Source organism: Agelaius phoeniceus, chromosome 1 (assembly GCF_051311805.1).
Source record: "Agelaius phoeniceus isolate bAgePho1 chromosome 1, bAgePho1.hap1, whole genome shotgun sequence".
NCBI classification, from domain to species: domain Eukaryota; kingdom Metazoa; phylum Chordata; class Aves; order Passeriformes; family Icteridae; genus Agelaius; species Agelaius phoeniceus.
This window is the reverse complement of record NC_135265.1, coordinates 136,805,386-136,825,637: the sequence shown is the minus strand read 5'-3', so window position 1 is coordinate 136,825,637 and position 20,252 is coordinate 136,805,386. Positions and strand designations below refer to the sequence as shown.

Genomic DNA, 20,252 nt, shown 5'->3' with positions numbered 1-20,252 from the left:
CTTGTGAGCTAAGTTATAGAACTAAAATACCATCATGTAATTGCAAGTATAAGTTTGTGTCTACTGCAGACCAGCAGGGCTTTTCATAATTGATGAAAAGAGCAGCATTGATTTAAATATCTGCTTGCATTCTTGCCAGTTCAGTGTTAAAGACTACTTTTGGTCCCAGAAACAATTACAGTGAGGAACTTCTGTTTAATTTTGCCCCTTAAATAACATCTCTAATGATGAAAAGCAGCACTGATAACTACACTTACTGAACTATGTCAGCTTTTAATGGAAGGCACTGACTTTGTTTTCTTTAAAAATGCTTCTTTAGAGATAAGATGTTTCCAGCCTTTGGATTTGGTGCACAAATTCCTCCCTCCTTTCAGGTAATGGAATGTGTAAATGTACTACCTAAGACAGCTGAAAGCATTTACTTCAGGAGGAGATCATATATGCAGTCCTGACTATGTTTTCTGTGTCTTCACAGGTATCTCACGAGTTTCCAATAAATTTTAATCCTTCAAACCCATTCTGTAATGGTAAGTCTGAGAAAGTAACATCAGACCTAGAGAATAAAATACCTAAGTTGACAGCATCAAGACACTTGAAAAGTGAACTGAAGCTGGTTGTTGTAATTAATTAATTAATTTAGTCCTGTAGCAGGAAAAATTTTACAACCAATTTCTTATTTAGGAGAAATAGCATTGCATCTGTCTTCTGTAATGATTTGTTAAAGAAGTGGTTTAAACACAAGGCTGGGAACAGTTCTCTTGTGCTGTCGAGATACTTTATGCTGCTTTGCTGCTGGTGTGGAGTTGTCTGGTTTGAATGTGGTGCTGCTAATGCCTGTTCAGTGTGGCCTCTCTGATCAGACTACCAACCACCACAAGCTGCCAGGTGAAGAGAATTGCTGTAGTTGTTTCACACCCTTGAGCATAGAATATTTGGCCTGTCTGTTCACACAAGGCAAATCATGTTATGTATGTGCCTTAGGCGTTGGTCAAACTGAGAGCTTCCATCACTCATGGGTTTTTTTTCCCACCATGGTTTGTTTTAAATCTTTGCGTAATCACCTCAAGTAACCGATTTATACAGCTTTAGAAAAATCAGGTGCTTCAAAATACCCTAAATCTAATATAAAAAAAATGAAAGATCTGTTTCTGTTCTCTAGGGATCCAAGGCATTGTTGATGCATATCGAGCCTGTCTTCCTCAAGTGAAGTTATATGGACCAACAAATTTTTCTCCAATTATAAATCATGTGGCAAGATTTGCTGCTGCAGCTACTCAGCAGCAAACAGCATCTGTAAGTTCTTTATGGTACTCTCTGTGTTTCTCTACTTTTTTATTTTCCTTCTTGTTTATAAATACTTTTTTTCTCTTTTAAATTTGTGAATGTATTTATTTGACAGTTGGCCCTTTACCTTGTGAATAAATGCTTGTTACCCTTAAAACAAGAGAAAAACTAGGGTTTTTTTGCAGATTATATATAACAGTTCTCTTAATCAATTAACTAAATAAACTCTTCAGATTTCTAATAGAAACTTAAAAGTACACAATACCTTTATGGTATCTTCTGTTGAAAGCTCTTGCAGTGCTATACAGTTGCTAAAGTCTAATTTAGGCCTTTATGTCTAAGAGAGTGATTTAACCTCAGCTGAGAAAAAAAATCAACTGGCCCTTGTTTCACATTAGATAGCTGGGAGAGAAAATTAACTAAGGTAGTGAAGAAGTGGATGGTATAGCTCCTGACACCTAGGTACCAACACAGATAATTAACTGCACTATAAAGGTTTAGGTGCTGTATGGGCTGTGCCCTCCTCCATATTAAAATTTTATACATGAGTTGTTTTCCATATTAAAAATAGAAATTCTGAAGACCAAGTCTTGAGTATTCAGTCATGTTGATAATGAGTGGAAGTTCACAAAATCCTAAATCACTGATGACAAATACTAGTGTATTTGATGTCATGTAAAATCAGGAAATAAAATTAGCTATTTTAAATGTAGATTTATCTGTAGAAACCAATTTGAAAAGAGCTATGGATTTTCATATGCCATGAGGCTGCTAAGGTTTAACCTTGGTAGTCTTTCACTAGTAGCTGTAAAAAAATAAATATATGTATATGTAAATATATGTATATGTATGTATGTCTATATCTTAGGAAAGGAGCAAACCTCTTGTTGGTTTTGTTTTTGTTTGGTTTTTTTTAACTTTTATGTAGTATGCCTAGCAAGAGATTTGTTTTTCCTGCCTGAAAGGATATATTGAAGACAATTTGCTACCTTGACATTTAATACATATCATAGTCATTTGGGGTTTGCTTTTGATTCTGATGCTGGTTGTTTTTCCAGTATGGAGGAAGTATTAGAAGAGAGAAGTAAATCCAGTGTGATGTGCTGTCCTGCTACAGTTGCTTATAGCTTTCTGTGGTCATAACTGCTTTATAGATTCTTGCTGATGTGGGGGAACAGACTAGCAGAAAGCAGGGAAAAAAGGTGATACCTAAAGACAAGATGAGGGAAGAACAATTATTTGAAGGCAGATAAAGGCAGATGGGAAGGAAAGTAGTGAAGAGAGACTTGCAAGAATACTGGGAGTATCTTTGGGACTTGAATTTATGCTATTCAGTAATCATATGAAATGAAGTGAGGAAAGACTGGAAATTCAAAAAGCATTTGATAATTTCCAGACTTGGTACTTCTAGCTCATTTTTGGTGCTCCAATCCAGAACAGAAACTAGGATGCCAACTTTTAGAAGCCCCGTCAGAATAGTGGAAGCAACTCAGGTGGTAATTAATTAATTTACTGATGTACTACAAAGACACCTTGATAATTAACTTCATGAAGCAGCTAGAAAACATGATTGGAGGAATTTGAAAATGGCTGTGTGTTTCAACACTGAAAGGTGTGATTTAGGACTTTCTGGATACAATAAATGAAGTAAAGGGTAGTGTTTCATAAAAGTATTGATAGACCAGAAAAGAAAAAAATACAAGTTTCAAAGGTGTTAACTTTCCAGAACCTCAGTAAACTGCCTTCTATCCCAGAACAAATAATGGCAAAATAGGTTAATTGTTGGTTTGTCTGGGGATTTTGGAGGAAAGAAGGGTGATAACACTGGAGTTTTGGATGGTGGCTGTTTATTGACACCTTTTTTTAAAAGATTATGTTGTCCTTACAAGTTTTTTCAGACTGTGCAGATGAAGCCTGACCACAAATTAGACATTTGATTGTAAAATTCAGTGAGCACACTAGACATGCCAAAGTGACAGCACTGTGTAGTGTTGTGGGTTTCTATGTGTATCTGTATGTGGGTTTTTCTAAGTGTACATGGCTAAATGGTTGCTATTTCTTTGTCATAACACAGTGTTTATTGGTTTGACAGCAATACTTTATACTTCTGATCATAACGGATGGTGTGATAACAGACCTTGATCAGACTCGAACTGCCATAGTTAATGCCTCAAAGTTGCCCATGTCCATTATCATTGTTGGTGTGGGAGGAGCAGACTTTGATGCCATGGAGTTCCTCGATGGTGACGATGGAGTTCTTAGGTCCTCGTCGGGAGAACCAGCTGTCAGAGACATTGTCCAATTTGTGCCATTCAGGAAGTTCCAAAATGTAAGTAATCTTACTGATATGCTTAATAAATATTGTAGAGGTATGCTGGGCTTGCTAGGATGTCCTGCATCTAGTCCTAAGCTTTTGTGTGGTGTATCCAATATGTACTCTTAAGACAAGTCTTTATCAAATGCTAAAAAAAAGCCCAAATCTCTCAGTTTCTAGTTCCAGCACTGCATTTCTGGCTAGTTTCTGCACCTGAATGACCTTTGTAAAACTCCCTCAGACTTGATTAAGCAAATGGATGGGGTTTTTTTATTTGTGAGGAAAAACTTACTATTACTTTTTTCTTATGGTAATTTTTCGTTTTATTGTGGATGCCCTTTTATGAATATGGATTAGTGTCATAATTTAGTGCAGTAGTAAAATTCAAGGCTAAGTCATAATCAGGGAGGTCAAAATCAGTAGAAACTCTGTGTGACCACGATAGTGGTGATAATTTTCATTTTCATAAAAGTAAATACCTAAAAAAAGGTGGTGAAACAATAAAGTCCTGATATTTTTTAATTTCTGTAAAATCCAATAATGTATGTGTAGGCCAATGGAAGTCAAATTTTAAGCCTCATAATGTTGAAAATAGTTGACTTAAAAACCACCAAAATTTCCTCAGGATGGGCGAATAAGATCAATATTTTTATTTCCATCCTAATATATATTCTAATTTTGTTTCATGTCTTAGTATTAACTTGTTAATAATACTCCTTACAACTTCTTATTTTGCTTTTATATTTTTACTTTTAATACAAATTCTGAGTTTAATCTGAGTAACTCAGGCAAACTGAAATGGGAAAGAGCAAAATCAAAACAAATTATGCTAATCAAGTAATGCACTTGGATGTAGATTAACTAGGTCATTGCTCAGTATAAGATTATATATTATAAATATATTCAAATGCTTTCAGTTTCTAGAAAAAGAGATTTTTTTTCTTATGGATACTTAGTCTTACAGTTAAAACAGTATCTGCAGAAGAGCTGCTCCATAGAAGTACAGTTATTGTGGATGAGACTTGGTACAAAAGATTGCAGAGGATTTAGACAAATCCCTGAAGGGTCATCTTAAGTAGGTAGTGGAAGTATGTTTACATGGCTGAAGTCTGATATCTGCACTGAGTATTTCACATGAAAAAAGGTGTCTTCAGACATGGCAGCCCTTTACTCAGCTCCTGTTACTTCAGTGGCACAAGACAGCCATCTGATTCATGGTAACAGGAGTGAGAAGGTAAGAGGAAAGCTTCCATCTGTCTGTCACACAAGGGCACTGTGTAAATCCTCTGTAAAATGTCAGACTTTAAATTGCCCTTCTAGAGGAGGTGCTTATTACTTGCCTTAGAATCTTCATTAGCAGTTGGTGGAAACTGAAGCTTGGTGTTCTTTTTTTATAAGTCTCCCAGAGAAGCTCTGGCTCAGTGTGTCCTGGCAGAAGTCCCTCAGCAAGTGGTGAACTACTTCAGCACCTACAAACTTCAGCCTCCTAAGAATCCTGCTGCAAAATGAATGGGCTGAGCAGAGGAAAGACTTTGTGCTTGCTTTACTTGCTGATCTACAGACTTTGGTTCTTGATATACTTCTGTATATGTGTACACATGCCTCTGTATCATAATGTCAGATGTTAGCTTTTGCCTACAAATCACTTTGCCTACAAATCACTTTGCCAAGTGTGCCTTTTAAGGGCCAAAATTGTAATGGTATTTAAGTTTCATGTTGATCTGAGAGAGAGTGCTTACATGGATGCATTTGATTTTGAAAAGAGTGGAAAGAAGAGTTTCTATTAAGCCACCATAACAAAATTTTGATACACAGGTGTTTCATATTCAGACAAGTGCCACAGAGTGTGAAGGCCCTCCTTGCACAGCTGCTTCATGTTTGTCACTTCAGTGCCTTTGGGCAATGCCTGGGATTCAGGGCTGTGTGAACATAAGCCAAAGAAGTCATTAAAGTATATATTATTTTATACTATGCCTTCTCTTAAGATAGTATGGGAACAACTAGGGTCAATCAAGGTAAACCTCTGACATCTCAGAATAGTAGTACTGGCCTATGAGGCTACTACTGTAAAGGCTGTAAGATGTGTTCCAATGTGCAGTGTACTGGAAAATGGAAATTCCAGATTTATTTTGGTAAGGGTTTTGTTTTGGGGTTCTATCCCCCCCATAAAACAGTCATGACTATTGATCTTTAAAGGGCTTTTTGTGAAGTAGGAATTTGGTTTTTATTTTAAAAGTTTTCTCTGATTTAGAACTGCATATTTTGAGGTAAAGTTCTTCAAATTGGCTACTTGTATTTACTTTTGTCATATTTTGAGTCATGCTGCTTTTCCATGAGCCTGCTAATGAAAAGTGCCTACAAAAAACCCGGTATTCCCTTTTTCTCTCCTTTTAGGAAGACTCAAGAAAGTCAAGTCTCTCAAGCTCTAATCCTATAATCATACTGCATTTCTCTAGGGCAAACAATTTCTGATTTACTTGGCTTGAGTTTTCCTTCACCTTTTATACCAAATGTAAATCATGTGTTTGCTTAGTGGATAAATGAAGGTTTCTTGACCTCCAGCTGCATACTGCTTGCTGAGGATCCCCTCCGAGCCTGTCACTGTGTGTAACATAAGTGGATGGAAAGGTCACATTTATCACTTCTGGAATGCCAATCTTGAACATTAATTTTGCAGTTTCACCTTTGAAGTGGTTTAGAGTTAGACATCCAACTTATCTCACGTGGATGGTCTGGCTGTAGTATGTAAGAACAGAGTGGGCTCCTGCTAAATTTAGCACACTTGGACACTCAAGATTTCACCAGGTCATAGTGTATTTGACTTTTAGCTGCTGGAGCTACATAGTGTGCTGCTTTTTTTGTTTTGGTTTGGTTTGGTTTGGTTTGTTTTGTTTTTTGTTGGGTTTTTTTGTTTGTTTGTTTTACATGTATAATCCTGTAGAAAGTCTGAATTCACATTAACATTGATGGGTGAAGGATATATCTATTATCTTGCACAAGACATACCAAATGCTTTGTAGACAGCTGACATTTATCAATCAATCATGAATGGATATATTGTCTCCACTCCATTTTTCTTAATGGAAGGGGATCCTAAATGCTATCAAGTAGTGAAATGTTAAGGATGAGAGTTTTTCATGTTAAGCCAAGCTCTTTCTTTTTTAAAAATATAATTCATATATTTATGTTAAAAAAAATCTGTAATCATCTTTTTATCAGTGTAGTGAAAATCCGTTACTACTTTATGTATAAATTACAATGAAGTGTCATATCAGATATGCAACTCAAAATATTGAGATCAAGGAAGTTACTATAATAAACCTAAATCACACTGCTGCAAATTGAGAGTGAATTATTTTGGAAGAGTAAACTGTTTCACAACTATCTGCTTCATGTACAGAGAGAACTGGATGCAATACTAATACTTTATCTGCATTAATTGTAGTGGATGATAGGAGTACTACTGATAGAAGTATGGGATACTACTGAAGTTCCTCTGAGCTGTCTGCCAAAGATAAAATGCTGCACCCGGGTTATGTGTTACCAATTCTGTTTTAAGTTGCCATGGAAGTGCATTTAAATGTGTTAGTATGTATTATTATACTAAGTATCTGCTGCATGTAAAAGAAAACCTGTTGTTTTGTCTGTATTCTATACATAAATTCTGAGTTTCTACAGTAGAGATTTCATTATCTTTTATTAGAGAATTGCTCCCTGTTCCTCAAGCTTAGGGAGTTAAATAGCATATCAACAACACCTAATTCTCAGTGTGCCCTATTCTTTGTAAATTAAATGTTTTAGACAGGACCTGGTATAACGTAGAGATGTGCAGCTAATGCCTGTTGAAAACTTCCAGGGTAGGCTGAAGTGATATTCTGGATGAAGAAATGCAGCAGATTGTGAGTCAAGGGGAAGGGGAGTTACTGTGCTGTTTTGCCATTTTTTGTTTATATTTCCATGTAAAAAATGCCCTAATAGCTTGCGGATGACAAAGCAAAATATTGTCCAAGTTTTGTAAAGTGAGTGTGCTCGTAGGTCACTGGCACCACCTTGTGATAAAAGTGATGTATGGCAGTCTTTGTCATCAGATGCTTTTTGCCATGTATTGGTCATAATATATACATATGCACAACAGAGAGCTCACCTGTAACCAGAATTTTTTACTTTTATATGTATTTCAGTTCTGATGAAGTTAAATGATTTACAATACCTCTGCATTAAAATTATCATTTCAATATACTGTTCTGTGGTACTTTTGTATTCAGCATATCCTGTGTAATGCTAAATGCTGCTTTTGTGATTCCTATGGTGAGTATGCCACGGATTTATAACAAGTATAAAAGGGAGAGGAAAAAAAATGCCTTTCCACTCTAGTGGTAATGACTCTGCATTTTATTCTTCATAAGTATCATAAACAGGCTTCTAGCAAGAAGATATTCTGAAGTTGGAGAGTTTTAACTACGACTGTTTCATGTTTTGTGCCACGTTAGAGTTCTCCCATGCATGTTATTTCATACAATTATTATAAGGTTTTCCAAAAATTCTTTTCCCAGAACAATCTCTACATTTTAGTTAGAGGGGGCATAGAGAGATGGTTATTTGTAGTTTTCAAATACATTATCCTGCTCTACCCTTCAGTTTCTTTACATTCAAGTGTAGTCAAGTCTGAGAGACTGAATTTGGACACTAAGATACAGGAGCCAGTGTTGCAGTGGAATGTGATGCCACACAGAGACAACTATGACACTGGAAACTGCATCTTCTAAGTGCACCAGAGTAATTCATTCTGCTTCTTCACTAATCAAGAATCTACAGGGCAGAATTAGTTCCTGAAGGAATTTATTGCATCTTACATCTTGTAAGATGTATACATACAAATAGTTGCAACTTCGATTTGTGCAGCCTTCTTGTGCCTGACAACCCTGAGAATTGAGAAATTGTGGGAAGAGGAAAATACCCCAACAATAGAAAAGTAGGATGTTACAGAAAACCAGATGGATGTTCTTTATGTGTGGCCACTGTCTTCTGCACTGATACTTCCCCTAATTTCTTTTGGGTCTAAGGAACTCAAGAGCTGTGTATAACAGTAGTCTTGCAGACAGAACTGTCAAACTTTTCTGCAAACCTGAGCTGTAGCAAAGCAGCAATTTGTGGGAAGCTCTGTCACTGCAGTGAAGCACTTGGTGCTGCAGTCTCAGCCTTTACTTTGTAATTTATGTCAGTGTGTGATTGATGAACTTAAATATGCGCTCAGAGAAAACGTTCAAAATTACCTGGTAGCATTTGTGTAGGCAGAAGGGAATCGGCTCTTTTCAATGAGAGTGAGCTTTACTCATTCATACAAAAATGCTAAAATATGGGGAATATTTTCCCCCCTTCCATAATGCTTTGACAACTTTCTCTCAAAAAAAAGGATGTGAAACTACATATTGCAATTCATAGAGTATTATTATTCATAGAAGGTCTCATTCATGGAACAGTTCAGCAGTATTTCTAATCTTGAGATTTCATTGAGACAGTCCTGGATGTGCAATAGATGAATAATTCTTTATGAAACGATTTAAAATTTTCTCCCTCTTTGTGATGTCATTTTTTCATACATATCAAATAACAAGCTGCATACAAAAAGATGGTTCTTTCCACAAAGCAGTTGAACCTTCACCTCGCTGCTAATGCAGCAGAACTTTCTTTTGAAAGAGATTATGGTTTGGGTCTCATCAGAGGATTGTGGAATATGCAACATATGGAATTCACTCATCCAGCTTTTACTTGGGCAAACTTCCCACTGATTCTGGTTAGGCTTCCAGTTTTGCCTGTGATTACAGAAGTTGAAAGGCTTTGAAGAACAGGCCTACAGAATGCACAGCCTGTAGGGTCATACATTGCCTGCAAAGTGAGTGTTTTATTTTGGCATGGTGCCTTGGTTGGCTGGTCAGCCAGGGAGCTGTGAAGCCTGCTTTTCCACTTCTTGGCTTGGCCTCTGCATAATGTTTTTTGTTTACAAAACTGTTCATCCAGTGGTATCTGAAAGGGGATTGGGAGAGAGGAGATGCAAACCCATAGAAGAAAAGAATGTAGTTGGGAGTTTATCTTAAAACACAGCTTCAAGCTTTTGTGTTTTAATACTGCATCTGAGACTGATGAGTCGATGCAGAAGGTTGGCAGTGTGGGAGCTCCTGCATGGGAGACTGTATCCCCCAGCTGTGGCACCCATGAAATTCACAAATGTGATGTAGCTAAGACATGGAGACACAGGTTTCTCTTTGCACCATTAGTCTATGATGTAGATGAACAACTGGAGCATTGGTTGCAACTTTGCAATGCAGAGCCAGAAAGTGTAAATCCTGCTTTTTATAAAATAGCCTTTATTTTTGAAGTAGCTTGTTTAGATACCAAGGTTCTTCAGACAGCTCTATCAAGTGCTTACTTGATGAGATATAACAGAGAGCATGCCCAACCCCTTGACAAGATCAAGCAAGTAAATCAGCAGCCCAAAATTATATGTCACATCTGGAGGGTGAACTCTTTCCCATGTTAATTTGTCAGAATCAAAGGCAGCTGAAGCAGATGTTTATGCTTTCAGAGGGCTGGCAATAATTCTATAATCTGCTTCCCTATTGCAGATTTTGGGATTTATTTTTTCACAATGGTTTTGTTATGTTGCCCTCTGTCCCAAGGTAAAACATCCCAACACATAGCAGCTGCTGTCTGCTCTGAGCCATGCTGGTCACAAACCCAGGTCACTGATTAGAAGTATAAGGGGAGGAGAGAGAAGGATAGAGAGAAACATAAGGAACCTTAGCAACAGTAGGGCAGCAGCAAGGAAAAGGATAACTGTGGGGAGGCAGAAGAGAAAACAGAAAAGAATACACACAAAAGCTAAGAGCAAACTGAGCAACGAGAACAACAGGAAGAAAGCAAGGATAAAGAGGAGAGGGAAGAGGAGAAGTAGGAACAAGACAGAGTAAGAGAAAAGGGAGAACATGAATAAAGCAAGAAACAAGTGGTCGTGAAATACAATCTGAGCCGTAATTTCTAGTACACCAAAAGTTCTCTCTTCAGTGTCATGGTTAAGAATATAAATAATTTGTGCAGTTGTGCCAGGAGAGGAGGGCAGGAAGACGAGGAGCTGGTGTAGATTTTTCTCACACGTAGCCTCTACTTTTATATTCTATACCCAAAAGCAAAGTCCGGCCAGGCCTCTGAATGTAGCAAGACAAATAGATGGGGCCACGCCCCACAGCACCATCTATTTCTTTTCTTTCTCTTTAATTTCAACTTTAAGAATCTCTCCTTCTCCTGCTCTGGGGGATGGTGTCATACTAATGATCAGAGACTCCTTACTCGTTGTTCTCTGTATAACTGCAGGCTTAGCATCTGTCTGTGGCTTTTCCTTTTTAGCAGGGGGTGCAGAGGGGGCTGCAGGCTCCACAGGTTTCTTCTCTTCTTTAGGCTTGGTCTCCGTTTCAGCTTTAGTTTCCTAGAAACAAGAAGTTTAATGTTTTCCAATACTGCAAAAGAAATTCAGAAAGCAGTTCAGGAATTCAGCAGTAGTTCTGCACGTGCCATGGACAGGCACAGCATGACAACTGTATTAATGGTATGCAACACATGTAAACTTCTATTCAGATGCTGAAAATTGGTTTCTAAATGAAAAGTGTAATTTCTGAATCAGAATACCAGTATAAAACCAAGAAAACACTTGTGGATATTAAAAATATGTTCTTCTTACTAATATAGGGGGATGAAACAGACTCATTATGAGGCATAGAACCCTTCCTTAGGTCTCGCCTTCCTTTATGTCCTTAAACGAGCGGAGAAAGAAAGAGTGTTATGTAAACCTTAACATACTTCACACTGCCCCCATTCCTTGGCCAAGCCTATTTGCTGATAAGTTCACAAATACACACTAAAATGAGCAGTATTTCTCCTCCAATCATACTGTTATAGTCATTGGTGTGAGCAAAGTGCAAAGTTCTTTATTTAACTTAAATATAACCACAGCTATTTCAGCTATAAAGAAAATAATTCTACCACCTTTGGGTAAATATGTAGAAGTGAGCAGGTTCTTATTAACATTAACATTTCTCAGAACAGAGTATTATGTGGGAATTATTTTTCATCAGTAACAACAATAGTTTTCTCATAAGTGCAAGATATTAGAGATGTAATCAGTTTTAGCTGTGTGGGCTACACTTTATATTTTGTCTTCAGGATTTTTAACAACCAGAGATCTGACACTGAGTTGGAAAGTTCACCATGTGCCTGAGTCAGCTGGATCAGATTACTGTGTTTGGGTATTTCTGTATTTACTGTTGTTTGCATAAAATTAGAAGATCAGATGCCCTTAAGACCTTTGTAAAATCCATTTATCCTTACTTTCTTACAGGATTTTTTGTTTGCTTGCTTTTTTTCCTTGCTTTTGTTTTCTCTGGTCTGCATAAAGTCCAGGTTCAGAAAGATCAAGACAAATTTTAGAATTAGTGTTTACAGAGATTAGGGAAAGTGGTTATATCTCAGCTACTGGGAGTTTTTGCTGTTGATTGCAGAAAGGCTGAATTTTCATCTACACTGTTTGCCCAAGCCCTCTGAGCAGATTCTACTATGTTTTCTGTGGCTTTACCTGAGTTTCTTGTTGTTTCTTCAGCTGCAGCAGCTTAGCAAGGCCTTCTTTTCCTTTTCCTCCAAGCATTGCTTTAAACAATTTTGGAGTTTCCTGTTTCTGCCCAAAGAGACTGGCCAAGCCCCGTGGTTGTTGCACTGGTGGTCCTGGAGGAGGTTTCCCCTTCTGCTTCAGCAGCACCCTGGAGAAAGCAGTGGATAAGAACACACAGCAGTGCTGTGAAACTGAGTAAAGTTCCTGCAAAGCTGGAATACCACATTTATGGTATTGGAGATCTGATGGCTCTTATTTGGTTCCCAAGTCAAGTGACAAGAGCAAAATTGGAAACAGTAAAGGTTTTGCCCTAGGCTCTGGTAGAGATGGAGGCAAGTGTTCAAATCTGGAGTTGCTTACCTATATCCTGGATATAAAGAAGGGCTGGCTCAAATTAAGGTGTCACAAAAGAGATCAAAGAGAAAGATAAGGAAAGAAGAGGTGTGGAGAGGGGTGGGTGCCCCATCCTGAGATGGCAGTTTCTTATCTGGTCTTCTGGATGCAAATCCAGGGAGCATTTGGTGCTCCACCAGGACTCCAGTTGGCACTTTTGGAGGAAATACTTTACCAAACTAACAGTGTGGCTCATCTCTCATAGGTCAGGTCAGACAGTGGTACTTGGTTTTGGTCCTCTTCAGTAGAAGAAGACACCCTGACAATACAAACACTACTGGCAGACTAGGTTTTCACACCATTCTGTAGCTGTACTGATTTGCAGCCATAATGACAAGAACTGAGAATGAATAATGAGGGTAAAGATTAGATGAAAGGTCTGAGATAGATGGGACCAGTAGAAAGCAGAGGGTTCCCATGCTTTCAGTTTCTATTAGATTACTGTCCAGGCTTCAAGGCCACTTTTCTATCCTTGCAAAAGCCCTGACTTAAGGTTCTTTGCGAGTGAAGACTATATTTGCAGTCTGAAGTATAGTAAATCCCATAATATACTATCATTTTCTCCAGCATCTTGTACTTTGGGAATTTCAGAAGTGAAGGGTTTACTTACTTTTTTTACTTTTTTTTTTTTTAATTTCATTGTCACAAATTATAAAAAGGTATACTTTAGTAGCTTGCATGCTTTATTATGCAAAAAACATATAGGAGTTATTGTGATAACTCCTGCAGGTGATAATAGAACAAATTTCTTTCTTGAATAAATCCTTTCAGTTTATTTCAAGGATCCCTTTAAGGGTGTCAGGTGGCCAAAAAGAACTCTAATGGAAACCTTCCAGGGCAGAGCAACTGGTAACTTCATTCCAAAACTGAGCATAACCACAATCTTTATGAAAACAGTGCACAAATTCCTCTTTGTGTCTAGTTTTGGCAGAATTTGTGGATGCCCTGACTGGTAAGGAACATGTCCTCCTGCACAGGGCAGGTACTGCATATCTTTAAAATTAAACAGAATATCTTGTTTTTAGTCTGGTATCTAGAGAGGTCTTTGAGCTCAAATGGCAGTGCAGATACAAAAGGTGTATGATTAAGCTCCACCATTGAGAAAGGTTGTCTGGAGGAAGCAGAATTTAATGGATGGGCAGAATATACCTAGGGTGGGCAAGAAAGAGAAGAGGCAGTGTGGGGCAGAGAGAAAGGACTAACAAGGTCATACTACTGTTTAGATAGAAGCTGGAGAAAAGTCAGGAATGATTAATGCTAGGGATCACTGGTCCATGTATTTGTTCCCCTTTTCTACCTGTTAATGCTAGTTTTGAAAATTGAGCAGTCAGCCCATTCTTTGTCTGGTTTCCTTGTTCCTCAGGGGCATCATGATTCTCAAGATACTGTTGTTTGACTACCTGGGCTGTTACAACATGATGAATGCAGCCATTTGCTAGCACTTCTGAAAAACAAAATGTCTCTCCTGTGCTATGTTTAGTCTTCTCTGGGGGAATTTCAAGTCTGCGACCAAGCTTCCAACCTTTGACAGCAATTTGATACAACAGTAAAGACAACAGTAAAGACCACTAGGGGTGCTGAAGTATACTAATAATGACAAACTGTTTCAAATATTTGGTATTTTACAAGGTAGCAAGGTACTCATTTTGTCATAATTTTATGACAAAATCTGACAATACTTTGCCCTTTCAAAGCTGTGAAAATGGTGATCCTAGCAAGCTACAGCCAAAGGAAGGTGAAAAGCAATCTTGGTTTGAAATCCCATTTTGGAATGCTTTTGAATGAAATGCACAGGTAATCTGTGTAGTTCCATCTTGTCAGGCCTTACTTTCAATCCATTCCTAACTGCTGCTTAAGGTTTTGGAAATGCATTCAAGTCTGTGGATGCATTGAAGCATATCTGTAGAATTAATTCTACAGAAGCATATCTGTAGAATTAATTGTTTTGTTGCATCTTTGAAAACCTAGTCCTTAACCAATGTCTGTCCTGCGGTTTCTTTCTTGATGTAAGACGGTGTCCTGATAGATGTCCCTATCTCCTATTTTTTTTTGTAATTTTACCTTAAATATAATGCATAAGGCAGCTATATTGAGGATTTCATTCTACTTACCACATTTCCACAATCCTTGGGATTCCTTCCAAGACCATGCTTTCAACTAGAAACTACCAGGCAAATCTGACCCCTAATAGCAAATGTATTTACAACTGTTATTTTCCAAGAAAGGAATGCAAATCGTCTAGAAGTCACAACTGTCCACCTTGCAGCTAAATGGTATGATTTAAAAACTGTTGTTAGGACATACTTTGCTTTCTTCATGAGAAGTTTTTCTGAGTCAGGATAGTTCACCAAGATTTCATTGAGTGTTTTCTTGTCCAGAATAAAAAGGTTGGCAAAACCATGAGCCACCACATTGGCAGTCCTTCGATTTCCTCCGCCCGCAGCTAGTAGGCTGGAATGAAAATAAACACAAAATAAACACCATCAGTCACAGTGTTCCTTGGCCTAGTGAGGAATCTCTCTGCTGGTGCTTCTCCACTAAAGTCCTTGTAAAGCTCATGGAGCTGGCTGTTCTGTCCAGTGTTCTGTAAAGGCCCTGTGCAGTTGGGATTAGAAATTCCATCTCAGGAAGGTAAATTGTCATGGGTGGTCAGGTATATGTGGATGCTAAGGACTGTGAAAAGTTTTGCTAATAGAGATACCCACAGTTCAAACTGCACTTGCTTTAGTTCTTATGTGAACTTGGCATTTCCTCAGTTTTATTGCTGAAAATTATTTGCATCAGTACTAGAGCAGCATTATTTACAATGAATGAGTGATTTTTTCCCCCAAGGATTTTTTTCCTGAGTGAATAACTTCTGCGGGACTCTTGTTTTTGGTTTTCTCACATACCTCATCTCACATTTAAATGTTGGCAATGAACTATACAGTTTAGGAAGGTCTTTCAGGCTGACAGTTACAAATGTGTCTGCCAGAAAAAGAAGGCTATTTTTTTTTTGAATGTAAGACATTAGACCTGTTTAGCTAGCAGCAGTTGGCCGGAGGTAGGACATGTAAGAAAGAATTAGATGTACAAATAAAAATAAATTCTTCATCCTGCACCAAGCAATTGAAGAGACTTCACTTGTCAGCTCTGCTGGTAAGTAAGAGAATTTGCATTTTGTTTTTAGTTCTAAAATTGCTCTATCACTTTATTCAAGATCTACCCCAAAATTTTTCCTTTAAAGATTTCCCAGTGAATTAATATTTTTAGAGAGCATTTAGGTTTATCTAAATTTAAAAGTAATTAAAAAAAGATATTCTGGACCCCAGTAAACAGGAATCAATACCCATCTGAAGTAATAATAAAGGATATATATTTGTTTTAATATTAAAGATAGTTATAAAACATATTTCTAAGTATTGAATCATATAGATAATATATTTAATTTATAAAGGATAGTAGGAGACCTCTGCAACTGTGTGTGCAAGGCTAGTTTTACATGCCCACAGTGTGTTTTTCTGCAACTCAAGACAGCAATCAGTACATGGACTGAATCTGAAAATGCAGTTTATCATCTTCTTTTTAAACAATTCTCTATGATTCTTGAGATAGAATAAAACTCTTTGCACAATAGGAAAATCTGCTAAAGAAAATTGCAAATACCTTTTGAGCTCTGATGAATCACTTCTCAACAAGTCATTGAACAATCATTTTTAGGCTTTCCTAACAGAAAGCTCATTTTATCAAGGTAGACAGGGACTAAAGAGATCAGCTTTTTCATTATGGTGATGTTGTGAGGTGAATTTTAGAAGTAAGGCAGTCTTTGCTCAAACAGAATCATCTTTGACTAAGGGCAAAGTTATGGTACTTCAGCATTCAATCTGGTTTGGTTAGTGTGTGAAGAGTTACATGACCAAATTTTTTAAAACAGATACGTTTGCCTTGCAGGAATGCTTGTTAATGCAATATCTATATTAATCACAAAATTTGCTTTTTTTACCTCACAGTTTTTACTCCAGTTTTGAGCGTCAAATGCTCTAATAATAGTAGAAGTTGATAACCTTAGAATTCTTATGGTAGCAAATTAAATTTCAAGCTATAAAGTTGTCAAAGTGATGACTCAGCTTATCTACTGTTTTTATAGCTGATCTCTGTGGGAAGCTGTTGTTAATAGAAATTGGGGAATGGCTTGTTTTATCAGCTGAACATGCACGGGGTTGTGGCAGCTCAGCTGGGCAGCTATGTGCATATGAGGAGAACTGGTAAGTCAGGAAAGGGAAATAGATCTGGATCTTGCTTCTGATAAGGATGTCAAACTCCAAAGGGCAGAGACTATGAAAAATAGCAGCTACTACTTTGAGGGAAATCCTGGACCAAAGTACTGGAAAACATCTTTCAGAAAACTAAATAGTCCCTGTAGTTTGGATTTTTTACAAAAAGTTTAAAATTACAAAACAACTGAAAGCTGATGCTGAGATCAAACATTTAGAGATCTTCCTGTCAAAAATTTACATAAAATGGAGAAATGTTTTAGTTTTTCCAGAATTGACATTTTCTGATAGGAAATACCAGTAAATGGATGAAAGAGGACATCTGGCTTCAAGTGCAACTTTCTCTGGGCTAGTGAAATGCTTTTCTAACTGAATTTCTCTTGTTCTGAATTGTCTTTGCTGATGGGCTCTCATTAAGACAACAATCTGTTTGCTTCTGATTCTGAAATTATTTTATGTCCCCAAACTGATATCTATACAGGAAAGTATAGATATAGCAATGAGGGTAAAATGTTAATTGAAACTCCCATTACTTAATCCCTTTCTGTAATAATTTTCAAGGATGAAATTGTCAAGGGTTGTATTTGGTTGTTACTCTTACGTTGGCTTTCTAGTATAATTCAGAGAATTTTTGGAAATAAACAGTTTTTATTTTCTTCAATTCCCTTGCTCCTGGAGAATTTTAAGCATCGTTGACATGCATTTTGAACAGAGTGAGATTAAATAGCAAGCATATAAATCATATACCTAAACCATTCAGAAGGAAGCTGACATATTTCTCCAAATAAATCTTGACTTGGAAATCAGAAGGAAATCAGCCTGATACCAGGTTATAACCTTTATAAAGTGAGAGGAAAACTTGGATGTCCTAGAAAAAGTAGTACGTAATCCATTAAAGAATATTCCTTTCCATTTGCCTCTATTCAGAAGACCTTGAAAAAAATTATATAGAAAAGCACAATACAAACTCATTATTTTCTAGCACCTTGCCACTAGGAAGAGCATATCTCTACTGATAAGCTTAGTGCATCATGTCTGCCAGTTGCTGTGGATTTTTCTCCTTGAGTTTATCCACTGCCTGATGTTTTATATGCAAATTACACATGTTTGGATGGGTTTGCTGCTGCAGTAGGTCAGAGGTGAATAAAACAAGACTAGAAGTGTAGTGTTATAGCATTGCTGAGGGTTTTGCTGGCCATATTGGCAATTATGCAAAGAGTAACACGTACAGGGAAATGAATCTTTAAAGGTCATTGTGTGGTTCTCTCATGGAAACAAGCGCTCACCTGTGTTAGATCAAAAGTGTGAAAGTCCCTTCCGTGTTTTGAAACCAACAGTTATCATTTCTCAGTTTAAAATACAAAGTTCTCACTTCAAATACCAGACTAATAAATAATTGAGAACCATGTGTGTGTTACATATGGGGGCTGCTTTAGCTTTTCTTCTGTCTTTTCATTAGTCAGCCCTTATTGATGGGTTCATTCTCAGTCTTTCTGCATAACTTACAATACAGCCTTTTGTTTGGACGCTTTGCTCAGGTAATTATATTGTCACACAGAGAAATGCCTCCCAAATAACCTTCTCCAAGAGCTAATATAATTTCACTTTCCCACTTAATGAACAAGTTCTGTAACTGAGATATATCAGATGTTTTCCACTTGAGGTCTAAGCAAGTTCTGTACTCACATCACTGGATAAACAGGAATGTTTCCCCTACTACAAAGAGGACAAATTAAACCTGGACCAGAGCTGATTATTGCTTTTCAAAAAGCAGATTAAAACTACCAGCAAGAGCATTAACAATAACAGGAAGGCAGCTGGAAGAAACCAAGGATCCAGTTTATCACATGCAGCAGCACATTTATTTTATTACTTTTCCTTGGGCTACCCCCAGCAGAGGGATGCAATGCCTAAAAGTTAGCACTTGATTGGCTAACTGGGGAACTTAGCACATACGAGTTAATGGATTTTGCATAGAAAGTACATGCAGAATATAAAAACCATTTGTAGCCACCAGCAAAAAATTCTCATCCAGATAAATTCAGACAAAAAAATCTGGTCTATCCACCTTTTTTCTTGTCTTGTATGCTTTTAAATGAATACTTTTTCAAATTGGGTTGTCTGATTTTCTGCAATTTAATCAGCTCTTAAATTAACTATTTTAATTGCTATTTTAGATTTTTCTATCTATTTTGTTGGAGATTAATTTTTATCTTTGCCATCTGTCGTTTAAAGGCACCTAGTCTTATTATACAGGCAATAAAATACATTTGGTCCTCCTGTATTGCAGACAGTATAACAGAGAGATGTGTTAAATCTTTAAAATGCTAAAGAAGAAATTTGTCTCTATATCCCTGTGTGCACTGATTAAAACACTGGTCTCAGATCTTACCCTTTTAATCACTGGTGCTTCACTTAGATTTTCCTTCACTTACATGCATCTCCTTGCTCAGTGGGCTCTTTGTTGATCCTACCCACTTTCTAGCCTCCCCACTGTCACACTTACCACAGAGAAGTTAAACAATCACTGATTATTTGGCAAGCTCTAAAAAAAGTATTCAAAACTGTGATGGACCTACCTGATCTCCCCAAATACAGCTCCTGCTCTTAGAGTAACCAGGACTTTGGTACCATCAGGGCCTCCAAGGACTTGAACTTCACCCTGTTTGATGATGTACATCTCTCTGCCAATCTCTCCCTGCGTATACAAACACATGAGGAGCCCATGTTTTAGCAATGGTTTTTGTTATTAGAATCGTATTACAGGTTCTTCTTTAAATATCTTTCTACTCTCTCATGAGCAGAGGGTGTACCACTATCATGAGGCAAAGCGGCAATTTAGTTTTAAAAGTGAAAAAGCAGAAGCCATAGAGCCAGGACTGAAAATGAAGGGATTTGCACTTCCTGTCTCTTCACTTGGTGCTCCAAGCTTGCATGCAATATCTCCTTGGTGAATAGGGTGAGACTGATATACATCCAGGGGGAAGGTGGTTCCAACATTCCCTACTTCATGTTGCAGCATTAATAAGATTGCTATGGTTGTTGGTTGTCACTATAGGACACGAAAGAACACAAGCTCACACTGCTGTTCTCAAGGTGAAGAAAAGAGGGAAGTTTATTTTCTGACTCTAACATTTATAGTTTTCCAAAAGTGACAGTGGATTGGAGGGTGACAGTGACACCTCTCCAATGACACTGCTCAAACCAACAGTCTATCAACTTTCTCCTCTTCCATAAAGGAATGCAAAACAAAGAGTTATTTACAGAAAGTGTGTGAAAAAGTTCACTACAAGAATGTCAACATCAGAAAGCTTAGAAAATCTTAAAAAACCAGGGTGACAGTTGGTCACAT

At 37.4% G+C, this 20,252-nt stretch overlaps 2 protein-coding genes across 7 annotated transcripts in view; one reads left to right on the top strand and one right to left on the bottom strand.

The window, feature by feature from the left end:
* The window catches only part of CPNE3 (copine 3), a 29,121-nt gene extending 21,288 nt beyond the window's left edge, over positions 1-7,833 (top strand). For all 6 annotated transcript variants that reach the window (XM_054649386.2, XM_077188226.1, XM_054649397.2 and 3 more), the window contains 5 exons: positions 320-374; positions 476-527; positions 1,160-1,293; positions 3,377-3,613; positions 4,997-7,833. In XM_054649386.2, coding sequence (XP_054505361.1) covers positions 320-374; positions 476-527; positions 1,160-1,293; positions 3,377-3,613; positions 4,997-5,107 — 589 coding nt within the window. In that variant the 3' untranslated portion in view covers positions 5,108-7,833. The remainder of the gene's footprint in view (positions 1-319; positions 375-475; positions 528-1,159; positions 1,294-3,376; positions 3,614-4,996) is intronic.
* A 2,587-nt stretch (positions 7,834-10,420) lies between these two features.
* Positions 10,421-20,252, bottom strand: part of CNGB3 (cyclic nucleotide gated channel subunit beta 3) — a 60,898-nt gene continuing 51,066 nt past the window's right edge. Inside the window, exons 15-18 of the mRNA XM_054646419.2 lie at positions 19,480-19,598; positions 14,952-15,098; positions 12,222-12,402; positions 10,421-11,078 (exon numbers count right to left, since the gene is read on the bottom strand). Coding sequence (XP_054502394.2) covers positions 10,848-11,078; positions 12,222-12,402; positions 14,952-15,098; positions 19,480-19,598 — 678 coding nt within the window. The 3' untranslated portion in view covers positions 10,421-10,847. The remainder of the gene's footprint in view (positions 11,079-12,221; positions 12,403-14,951; positions 15,099-19,479; positions 19,599-20,252) is intronic.